General features: G+C 39.2%; 1 protein-coding gene across 2 annotated transcripts in view; it reads right to left on the reverse strand.

Moving 5' to 3' along the window:
* Positions 1 to 5,936: 5,936 nt before the first annotated feature.
* Positions 5,937 to 12,226, reverse strand: part of LOC122563775 (trans-2,3-enoyl-CoA reductase-like) — a 134,756-nt gene continuing 128,466 nt past the window's right edge. For both annotated transcript variants that reach the window (XM_043718005.1, XM_043717998.1), the window contains 4 exons: positions 9,330 to 9,387; positions 7,548 to 7,633; positions 6,985 to 7,030; positions 5,937 to 6,884 (listed from right to left, as the gene is read on the reverse strand). In XM_043718005.1, the coding sequence (XP_043573940.1) occupies positions 6,757 to 6,884; positions 6,985 to 7,030; positions 7,548 to 7,633; positions 9,330 to 9,387 (318 nt within the window). In that variant the 3' untranslated portion in view covers positions 5,937 to 6,756. The remainder of the gene's footprint in view (positions 6,885 to 6,984; positions 7,031 to 7,547; positions 7,634 to 9,329; positions 9,388 to 12,226) is intronic.

The raw sequence follows: 12,226 nt of genomic DNA on the forward strand, positions 1-12,226 counted from the left end.
GACAGTCTAGACTTCCCATTTGTGTTTTTATCATGTGTGGGAACATTAGGATGCATGAATTTCAAATCTGTGATGAGTTTTGTGAAAGACTAGCTCCAAAATGGCTTTTATATTTATTTTTGCAATAGACAGACTTTTGAAAGTTGTTTCAAAAGCAAAATTAATGTTTCTATTTATATAATTTACTAAGTAACAAAGGAGAATATCAAGTAGGAAATGGTTAACGTTTTGCAGAACAATTTGTCCCACAAAGAAAAAATCAATAAAAGGAGTTTTAAGTATACTGTTGAAAGTGCAAATTGAAGATGAGAATTTTAGAGTATAAAAACTTAATTTTGGAACATTCAGTTTCAGATAGTGGTGTCAATGTAGTGAGGGAAAAGGGGAAAATAAATAATCTAGAATCTTTCAATTTGAGGATATTGACAGGGAAGAAAATTCCTAATTTAAATTAGAAACCTAGAAGTATATAAAGTGGAGCAAGAGTAAGCAGTTTGGCCCTTCAAAGTTGAAACTTTATTGCTGGAACAGCACAGCAGGTCAGGCAGCAGCTGTTCCCTGGATGCTGCCTGACCTGCTGTGCTGTTCCAGCAATAAAGTTTCAACTTTGATCTCCAGCATCTGCAGACCTCACTTTCTTCTCCAGTTTGGCCCTTCAAGTCTGCCTGCTCATTGAATATGATCAAAATTGATCATCAAACTCAGTACTATGTTTATGCTTTCACCCCATGCTTTGATCCCTTTTGACTCAAACCAATATCAATTTCCTTGTTGAAAATATTCAATGTTTTGACCTCAAGAAATGAAAACTGGGAATAACTTGCACAGAACAAATTGTCCTGGGTCTTTCACCTTTACAAATTTTCATTGAGCTTGTCACCATAACGACCATGAACAAAAGTACAAATAATGTACATTTGCAATTCTACATTATAATAAACCTTAGAACAGAAGTAGCCTTTTGGCTCATAGAGTCTGTACTATCAAAAATATAGTACTACCTACACTAGAGCCACTTTCCTCCACTAGGCCAATAGCCTTGAATGTTGTTGATACTTTATGTGCTCATCCAAATACTTTCAAAAGGTTGTGCAGTTTCCCACACCAGCTACCCTCTTAAGCACTGCATTCCAGACCTCCACTACTCCCTGGGTGAAAAAGTTTTTCCTCAAATCTCCTCTGAAGCTCCTACCATTCACTATAAAATTATACCCATTGTTATTGATGCTTCGACTAAGATGAACAGCTACATCTATTCACCCTGTCCATTATAGTTTCATAATCTTCTATCAGTTCACTTCTGAACCTTCTCAGCTCAGAGAAAACAACCTGAGTTATCCAGCCTCTCTTCATTGCTTAAATGCTCTATCCCAGGCAACCATCCCAGTAATTATTCTTTGCAATCCCTCCAGTGCAATCACATCCTACCTATAGTATGGTGACCACAACTGTACACAGTACTCCAGCTGTGGCCTCAGCAAGGTTCTGTACAGCTCCAACATAAACTCAACACTCTTATAATCTGCACCACAACTGACAAGGATAAACATCCCTTATGCTTTCACAACCACGCTATTAACCTGTCCAGTCACTGTGCAAGATCTGTGGACAAGCACCCAAGATCCCACTGTTCCTTTGAGCTTCCTAGCATCTTGTTATACATTGTTCCTTCTTCCAAAATGCATCAGCTCACATTTACTAGATTTATATTCCAAATCACACTCCTCTACCCATCTAACTAATTTGTTTATATCCTCCTGTATCCTAACTCATTCCTTGTCAATCTTTGTATCATCTGCAAATTTATTCATTGTCTCTTGATATGCTCATTTACAGTATGTAATTTACAAATATCACAAACAATAATGTAATCAGCACTGATCCCTGTGATGCAACATTGCACACTGGGCTCCAGTCACCCAAGCACCTTTTATCACACACTCTGCCTCCTATGATTCAGTTGATTTTGGATTCGATTTGTCAAGTTACCCTGGACCCTGTGGCTGTCACGTTTTTTTTATCAGTTTCCCAAATGGGACCTTGTCAAAGACATTGCTGAAATATGTATAAACGACATAACTGCCCGACCCGCATCCAAATACTTGGTCACCTCCTCAAAATTTTTGTTTGGATTTGTTAGGGATGACAAGACCATGCTGACTATCCCTGATTAATCTTTGCCTCTCTAAATGGAGATTAATTTTCTCGCTCATTATTTTCTCCAATATTTTGCCTATCTCTGATCTTAGACTCACTGGTCTATAATTCCTGGTTTACTTCTACCACTCTTCTTGCAAGTGGCACCACATCAACTGTCCTCCAGTCCTCTGGCACCTCCCCTGTGACCAGAGATGCTTTGAAAATTTGGGTCAGGGCCCCTGTAATTTCCTCCCTCACCTCCCATAGCAGCCTGAGATACAAACTATTTGGACCTAGGAATTTGTCCAATTTTAACCCCCTCCCCCAAACCTTCCAGTACCCCTTTGCTTATGCGCTTAAGAACCTCACAGTCCATCTTCTCAAATTTAGTACTTGCATCCTTCTTCTCAGGAATACAGACGGATGTGAAAAATTCACTTAACAATCTATCAATGTCCTCTGGCTTTATGTACAGCTTGCCTGCTTGGTCTATAATAGGCCCCACACTTTCTCTGTTTATTTGCTTCCTCTTGATAGAGTTGGCGAATGTCTTGGGTTCTCCCTAATCTTGCCTGCCAAAATTTTCTTATGCCTCCTCTTTGCTGTCCTGCTTACTTGAGATCCCTTACATTTCTATACCTCTTGAGAGCCTCCATTGTTTTGTTTCCTTTGTTCCTGTTATACATTGTTTTTCTCTCTTGCACCCTGATCCAATAAAGCTAAGAAGTTTGAAATTCTCTTGAACCGTGCAAAAATAATGAAAATACCTCTTGAAAATCTTCTTCGACATGAAAGCTATCTATGGATCTGTTCAGCTGTCGATCATCTATTCCTTGCCTGCGTTTAGCAATGTCAATAGAGTTACGTCCATGACAGTAGATACACTTAGTGTCTGCTGCAGCTAACACAATATGTTAATGAGGGAACTAGATGACACAAAGGGAACATCCACTGGAATTATGCAGAGTGGACAGATAACACCATTAGTCAATACTGATTTATTGCTAGCAGTACTGTTTGGAATTAAATGGCCCAGTCAATTATAGGGCAGTCTTGGGCTTCACAAAAATAATTGATTCAAAAGCTTGACCAAATTATAATTGCGCTTTGAGAGGTTGAATATGGTTCAATGGGCAAATTATTGGTTTCTGATTTTAAAATTGCCAGAAGAGTGACATTAAATTGAATGAGACCTTAGTGATCAGAGATTAATATCTTTTAGTGATATTTGTTTACAAATTTTAAGAATAAGCGAGTTTTGATCTCTTTGAAAATGCCATAAACTTGTTTGTAAGAATGCACATATGCTCAAGTCCAGCCAAATATCAGTGGGGAAAGAATCACAGCAAACACCTTTCTTTACCTATGCGCCTATTTTCACATCTGATGAAACATTACTGAAGCAAGTTTAAAATAGATCGGTAAAACTTTTGGCGTATAATTAGACATATTTGGCAGAAAACATATACTAATGGGACTTCAGGATCTTTCAATATAATGTGATGAAATCTTCTTGATATATCCATTCCTTTTATACAGAACAAGCCAGCATCCTTTGTGAAATGTAACATTTGGTGCATCTTCATCTTTAAGACATTTTAGATGGCAACAAGTCAATTCAATAGGAGTGCGGCTTATTGCAAGGTTTCCAATTGATTGGTCAGGACAATAAAGAGTTCACTGAACAGAGTTCAAAGGAGATAGATAAGAGCTGAAGATCAATAGATATTGGCAGGAGAGAGATTTAGACTCCACCTGAAGAGAACAGTGGTTAGTTGTACTGCTGGTAAGGTGGCTAAATTACAAAGGATTCTATGATAGATCATTCACATTCACTGGGGATCTAAGAACAGCCTATTAGTTATTTCCTGTCAAATAAATTCAGGAAGACTTTCAAGAGGCCAGTGGGCAGCTAAATGTTGGGGTCAGGAGTCAGCAGGTGCCTTGGTGAGCTCAGAAAGTGGGAAGGTATCTGGCTTTCGGGGATTGAGGGAGAATGCTAGGTGAGATATAAGCCTGCAAGCATTAATACTTTAGGGCAGCTGAGAGGATAGAAACTTTGAAAATGGGAGCAGGAAAAGGACTTTCAGCCCTTCACGTTTTCTCTGCCATTCATTATGATGATGAACGACTATCCAACTTAGCCGGTCCCTGACTTTTCTCTCCCATTTCCTTTGATCCCTTTAGCCCCAAGAGCTACATCCAACTCGATTGCTTTCTGTGATGGTGAATTCCACAGGCTTACCACTCTCTGGATCAATAAATTTCCTCTCATCTAAGTTGTAAATGGTTTATCCTGTATACTTGGATTGCAACCCTTGGTTCTGAAACCCTGTCATGAGTGTGGTACTGGGAAGGCACAGCAGGTCAGGCAGCAGCTGAGGAGCAGGAGGATCAACGTTTCGGGAATAATTCTGGTCTTCTTCTTATCAGAAGGATGTTGTGAAACGTGAAAGGGTTCGGAAGAGATTTACAAGGATGTTGCCATGGTTGGAGGATTTGAGCTATAGGGAGAGGCTGAAAAGTCTAGGGTGGCTGAGGGGTGATCTTATAGAGGTTTATAAAATCATGAGAGGCATGGATAGGATAAATAGACCAAGTCTCTTCCCTGGCATGGGGGAGTCCAGACTAGAGGGCATAGGTTTAGGGTGAGAAGGAAAAGATATAAAAGAGACCCGAGGGGCAACTTCTTCATGCAGATGGTGGTACATGTATGGAATGAGCTGCCAGAGGAAGTGGTGGAGGCTGGTACAATTGCAACATTTAAAAGGCATCTGGATGGGTATATGAATAGGAAAGGTCTGGAGGGATATGGACCGGGTGCTGGCAGATGAGACTAGATTGGTTTGGGATATCTGGTCAGCATGGATGAATTGGACTGAAGGGTCTGTCTCCATACTGTACATCTCCATGATTCTATGACACTATGACAGTTTCATTTGCATCTCAAAGCTGTCACAACATTACCATAGTCTCAAGTGTTATGTATTTTTTGAACAATTTGGGAGAATGGTTATGGGGTTTGGTGAAGTCCTTTGGAGGTTGGTGGATTAGCATAACTGGATTGAGGAAACAGGGTGGAGCATTGCAGCATGGCTGGGTAAGGGAGGTGTGAAGGAAGCATGGAGGGGTATGAGGCATAGCAAACAGGGAAAGATGGACAGTGGGTGAGACTTTAGGATCCTTATAAGCAGTCACTAGCCTGGGCTGATATCTCAATGACCTCTCTCCTCGAAGCCAGAAGCTTTGATTTTGAAACACATCCCAGAACCTGATGGCCATGGAAGGAGGCTGATTATCAAACTGTTAATCCTTCCTCTATAGCTATGACATGTGCAAGGGCTGGGGAAGTTCTTGGTCAGCAAGAATCACTTGGTAGTGACAGCACAACAGCTTCCTTTTGCTAAAAAAAAACTGTCCACAGAAGCTATTGTTGCAGATTGTATTTACAACAAGAATCTTCCTCATTTCTGGGTGACTGCTAGAAAGAGATTTAAATCATGCACAGAAGTAGGAATAAAAATTGGGAAGGGCAAATAGGATTAGGAAAGGGAAAGATACAGGAGGAATTACTTTTATACCAATTCTGTAATTCTCCAATTTTAATCAAATTCAAAAGAACCTTTTACTTGTAAAGTTAATTTTTCAAGACCAGGTGGGTGATTTATTTATGAGCAATTATCGATTATCATACAATTAAAACAAAATTGATCCTAAATGCATAAGTTCCCATTTTTATGGCTTCTTTAGTGGGAAACTTATGGGAATGGTAACTCAAGGTCAACTCCAGTTACAACTCTGTTGTAATTATTTCTGCATTTATTGATGAGGATTGTTGCAGAGCATCCTGGGGAGGAGTACAATATCTCATGTGGCTTGTGTACAGGCTGACATTTGCTGTCAATTTTCTCTGTATAAATTGATGAGCGTCGATAACATTATTCTCCACATAAAGTCTGTGTCATTGTATAAAGCATCTGGAGGAGTGCCAGATGGGGAACAGGAGGCTTCTCCTGACCCAGCAGCGAGGTGGCTTCCAGCGATCCAGTGTGCAGTCTAGTCTTCTTTGGAGACTTCTGTCTCAGTATTCCAGCAGCCCAGAGTGGTAGTCTCATCCCAGAATGTCGGTCCATCGTTCCTTGATTGGCATTCGCCGAGCCCCGGGGCCGTTACCTGAACTGTGATTACCTTTGTCTTTATTTTACTTTCTCTTTAATGTATGACTTCTGTGGTGTGGTGACTAATTAAAATTTCCACTGTATTTTTCATGTAAAGTACACCTGTCAATAAATGTTCTATTCTATTCTAACCAGCAGTGTACGGTGAGGAAGAGCTATCTGTGAGCAGTGAATCTATAATTTCCTGGATTATTTCTTCTGCTCTATCACTAACTTGCTTTAAAAAAAACTTCTTCATGAGTTTCATGAAGTTGCTCCATTTCTACAATTTAAACTGTTCCTGTTTCCTGCGGTCTGTGGTAGCCCCTCTCTTGAATTCTTCCCCAGTTTTATATTTCATTGAAGTCAATCAGGAGAGATGTAACATCGGCTATTCTTTCACAGTCATCTATTTTAACTATTGTGTAAAGTCCAGCTTAAGACAACTGACTTTGGGAGCTTACAGTATCAATGGAATCATTGCTGTTCTACAGCTGGGATAATTTTTAAAATCTTTCTGGTATTTGCAATGCTTCCTTTGAGCCCAGAAAATCAGCTGCAGAGACACCATGAGGGCAAAGACAGCAACTAAAAAGAAAAGAGAGGACATTATTGGTACATGTATATCTTGTCTGCATGAAAATGGCTTTCAATTATTGCACTACAAATGAATAATTTTGTGTTTTACCTGGAAGGGTTTGGGTCATAATGGTGAAGCTAATCCAGGTTCCCATCTGCACAAATGAGATGAAATGAATGAACATAAATCCTAAAGTTGATTTACAACCACCAACACTTCTCAATCTTTTCCTTAGATACCAGCACACAATGTTCCTTGCAAAAAGAATACAGTATTCAGCGATGGATTATACCACACTCCTGCCTCTAAAGCATTTGCTTGCTAATATTTTGGCAATGCATTTGTTGCTTACACTATGTTTTTCATATTTGTTCAGCTTAAATAGTGAAACTGCTTTTTAATACCTAGAAACTAGTATTCAAAACTGGTGGGAGGAAAGATGGGACTTTAGGGCAATAGGAGTTATCTGGGGCCAATAATTCTACCCTGTCACTTTATATGCTTCTATTAATTTTGAATGATAATTTGAAAGAAAAAAATTCTATTAATATATTTAATCATCTTTAATGTTGTGAAGGCGTGTGATTTTGGCACAATTTTCTTTTAAAATTTTCAGACGTAGCTGTCAGCTAAATGATTTGATACAGCAAAATAACAAAATCTTTCATTACCTCATATGTGTAGTTGGGGCAGGAGACCAGTTTGAAAAGCCACGTGAAGGGATTATATGTGGGCCTTACAAAATGAGACCTTGTGCCTGAAAGAAAAGAAAATACCAATGTTATGTTAAATAGCTTGCATACTTAAAGAATGCATTTCCAATTTGAAAGCACTTCACCACAAATGAATTCCCCACATTTTTGACTTGTAGTCACCATTGGATTCTAAAAATATGGCAATATATCTACAGTACGACCTCATGAACAGACATGGATAGGCCAGGATATTCCAAGGAGTTACAATCACAGTCAAATTGCCACTCTGCTCCTTTTTTGTTCTCTTAGGATTAAACTTCTCAGCTCCAGCCAGTAATTCTAATCCCAGCTCCTTCAGCCATGTGGAGCCTGGCTGAAACTAAATGGTTCCTTCATAGTGCAGGAGAGTCAGGGGAAGTCAAACCATGCCAGCTTTTTGCAGATGATGTACCCTGTTTTGAGATCTAAACGCCTAAAGGCACAGCTGACAATTTGACAGCTACTGTGAAATACTAAGCGTGTATGGTTAGAATGGCGTTAGCTATGGGATAAGAGTGCAAAGGGTCAAGTATGCCATGTAAGTGATATTGTGTTTCGAGTAGGTCAGAGTTGAGAAGGGAGGGGTAACAGGTAGCTGGTGGGTTTATTCATCCAGCAGGGAAGGGATGTCTGTTCCAGCAATGGAGGATGATGTGGGTGAGTCTAATGGGAGTTGCAGGGGATGGGGGAGTCAGTGGTTGCCTGCGTTAGCAACAAGCATGTGATTGTCATCAGTGGGGGAAAGGGATGTTGGGGTCAGCAGGTAGGGAATGTCTTTGAGATTGGAGGGGGGCATTGTGTGTGTGCTGTAAGATCCCTAGGGTTCACGTTGGCAATGGAGGTGGAGTGGAGAGTGGGTTTCAGGTCCTGGCAGTTCAAGCAGGTGGTGATGGAGCTGGTGTGAGGTCCCGGGGTGATGGGTGGAACCGTGTTGTGTTGTGGGGGTCTGTTTGGAAGTGGGATGGGGGAGATGTCAAGGCTTCAGGTGGTATTGGGAAATGAATAGTTTTGAGGAGATTGTGGGAGGTGGTGAGTTGGACATTCAGATTTTCATCATCTAATGTTTTCCAGCTAAATATTATCTTATCAGAAGCAGACTCCTCCATCTGTTTCATAGATTCAGTTGGAGGATTCCAGATGCAGCTGAACTGCCAGTCAAAAACTTCAATTTCTCGTGGAATTCTGAGAAAGTTGACTGCTTCTGGGATTCTGCATGGTCGCGACAGACAACTTCAATCTGCATTGTTCCAATGACTGTCAGTCCAAACTGCTTTAATCATATTGATTGAAGAAATTGTTGAGGACTTCTACAGGACTGCTGTTCTTCAGAATGAGATATGTATAATATGAAGGGAGATGGGACCTCAGTTCAATGCAAAATGTGAACCACAAACGTTTTGGCAGGGCAGGCTCTCACAGTACTACACTGAAGTGTCAGCCTTCATTATGTGCTCAAATGTTTGAAGTCAGGCTTCAACCTAAACCTTCTGGCCCAGTGGTCAGTGCTATTCGAACAGTCACCGAACCAGGACTGGCAATTGTGCATGTCTTATCTTAAAAGTGAAGATCATTTGTAAATCTCTCCATTCCAAACAGAGAATGTTTCAGATTTTGCTAAATGAATGAAAAATCAAAATTTGTTGCAATTGTTAAATGAATAGAAGCTAATATTTTATTACAGCAGACAGTAAATAACAATTGAATGAAAATTGCACTGACCTGTTTTATGCACCTGAACTAAGGCAACATTTGTAAAATAATTTCCAGCTCCACAGACCTAAAGGGAAAGATGCAATTGCTATTTGGTTTGAATAACTGATCCACTAGCAACTAATACCATGTAACATTAAGCAGAATTAAGCATTTTACAGATAGAAAAGGTTCAATTGGGTTGTGCAATGAATTGAGAGGGCTGAGAGCTGATTAATAGCTTTGCTTGACATTTCTGGGATACATTTCTATGAGTTATGGTCCATTTCAAAGGCAGGGATATTTATCATTCATTATCGTTGGCATTGGCCATACCTTTTTCTTTAAAACGAATAATAGGTTTAAGTAACTGTCCAAGCTGAGACTTCTGCATCATTAAAAAAATGCTTTGTTTGAAACAAATGAATGATCGAAGATGATATTTTTGACTCACCCACTTAGCGATGTCTCCTGGACCATAAGCCGAGAGAATATTCATTTTTGTTTTTCAACATGGCGTACATATTAAAGCCATACAAATGGATCATTTGGTGGCACAGATCACAATTTAATTTAAAACTAACTTCCATTTTTAATGCAAGAACAAAATAACTCTGATTTTTTACAGCGATAGATAAATCATTGTCACAACATTTAACACTCTGCTGAAGTAATCTTGTAAAATTCATTTACTGAGATTCACAATATTTACATGGCAGGCAGGAAGACTAAAAAAGAAACATTATCTAAATGGTGAGAAATTACAGAGGAATCTGAGTATCCAAGTGCATTGATTGTGAAGGATATTTTGGAGGTATGGCAAGTAATTTGGAGATTTAACAAAGTGTTATAATTTATTGTAAGGGAGATTGATTACTAATGCAGGGAGGTTTTGCTTCAGTTATAGAGGGTATTGGGAACACAACATCTGAGTGTTATATGGACTACTGTTCTTCTTATTTGAGGGAGGATGCAAATGTATTAGAATCAGTTTAGGGATTACCTGGAATAGACAATTAACTTATACGAGGAAAGATTGGACTAGGTAGATTTGTATCCACTGTAGATTAAAAGAGCAAGAGACAACTTGATTGAAACATAAGTTCATGAGGTGCTTAGAGAGGATGACATGAGGTGGATGCTTTCTTTAGTAGGAGAACCTAGAACTAGGGTCACTCTTTAAATATAAGGGGTCAATTATTTAAGACAAGGATGAGGAGACTTTTTTTCTCACAGAGTTGTGAGGCTCTCTGCTTCAAATGGCAGTGGAAGATAGATTAAACCAGGGAATGAAAGGTTATCAAGGTTAAGTGCAAATGTGGAAAAGATAATAATTCACAGTTCACAGCAAAGACATATTCTAGTGAGGAAGGAGGACTGTAGGAAGGGGATACATGAACTATGGGTAAGTTAAGGACTGCATCAGATTGAAAGAAAACAAAATACAACCTGGCAACAATTAGTGGTAAGCCAGAGAAAACAAATTTTGAGAATAAACTTGAAAGTAATACCAAGATGGACTGCAAGAGATTCTTTAAGTGGAAAAAAGGAAGAGAAAAGCCTAAATTATTGTAAGTCCTTTGAAAAAGAGACTGGATGAATGACATTGATTAAACAGGAAATGGCTGTGACATGAATAAATACTTTTGCTAATGGTAGAAGACACTAAACAAAATAGCAAAATTACTAAATATTCAGAAGGGGGAGAGGAGGAAAAAAACTGTAATTATCACTAAGGAAAAGTGCAAGAGAAATTAATGGGGCTAAAGACTGTGATGGGGTGCATAATTAGATAATAAATGAGGTAGCTACAGAGATATTGGATGGCTTGGTAGTAATTTTCCAGGTAGTAAATTCCCAGAGGACTGGAAAACTGCCAATATTACACCTTTACTGAAAAAAAGGAGACAAAAAAAAGCAACAAATAACTATTGGCTAATAAGCTTATTTGGGAAAATAACAGCGTCCCTAGCACTGTGAGGTAGCAGTGCTAACTGCCGCCTGGCAAATGGTCAGAAGTGGTGAGGATGACACTAAGAGTCTACAGAAGGATATAGACAGATTAAGTGAGCGGACACAATCTTGGCAGATGAAATATAATGTGAGTATATTCATTTTGGAAGGAAGAATGGAAAAGCTAAATATCATTAGCATGGAAAAAGACTACAGAAAGCCAGAGAACAAAGGGATTGGGGGTCTTCACCAATAAACCACAAAAATCTTCAAGTTCAGTAGATAATAGTGGAAGCAAATAGAATTTTAGCATTTATTTCAAATGGAATGGAGTGTAAATGGTGGAAGGCTTGCTAAAACAATACAAAGCACTAGCAGATTATAGATAATATACAGTAAACAATTTTGGGCCCCTTATCTAAGAAAACTGGCATTGGAGGCTGTAGGAGCATAACAACCTGACCGGGGACAAAGACTCTGTAGGCAGTCAGGATTCAGGCACGCAACAGACTTTCAATCAAACAACGACTGGTTAATGCAGAGTGAGGGCCAAAAGATCTGTCATGAATCTGGCTTTGAAGTGAGAACCAAGTCATTCTCTTAATCTATAGCTCAGATCAGAAGAGAGATCAAACACACACTCTGACTTTTACTGTGAAAAACAGTATTTTTGTACATGTTGTGTTATAATGATCACACACAGTGGTTCATGTGCCCTCCCCTTTTCTCTATACAACCAACTTGTGAAACACCTGATCAATGATGGACACTCCTATGCACAGCTTTAGGTTTTCATGCTGCCTAATAGTCATTGCAATCTCTAGACTTTGGGATCTTTCTATGTTGCATTCCAAAGTTACTGGGTATTCTCCTTTGGTCATATCCCTGACTTGATTAACTCGAAGGATTGCTTGAATTCTCTTGTTTATTGTATTCCGCTTGCTATCTTTATCAAATTCTATCATTGCTCGTAT

This window comes from Chiloscyllium plagiosum, chromosome 2 (assembly GCF_004010195.1).
Source record: "Chiloscyllium plagiosum isolate BGI_BamShark_2017 chromosome 2, ASM401019v2, whole genome shotgun sequence".
Taxonomy (NCBI): domain Eukaryota; kingdom Metazoa; phylum Chordata; class Chondrichthyes; order Orectolobiformes; family Hemiscylliidae; genus Chiloscyllium; species Chiloscyllium plagiosum.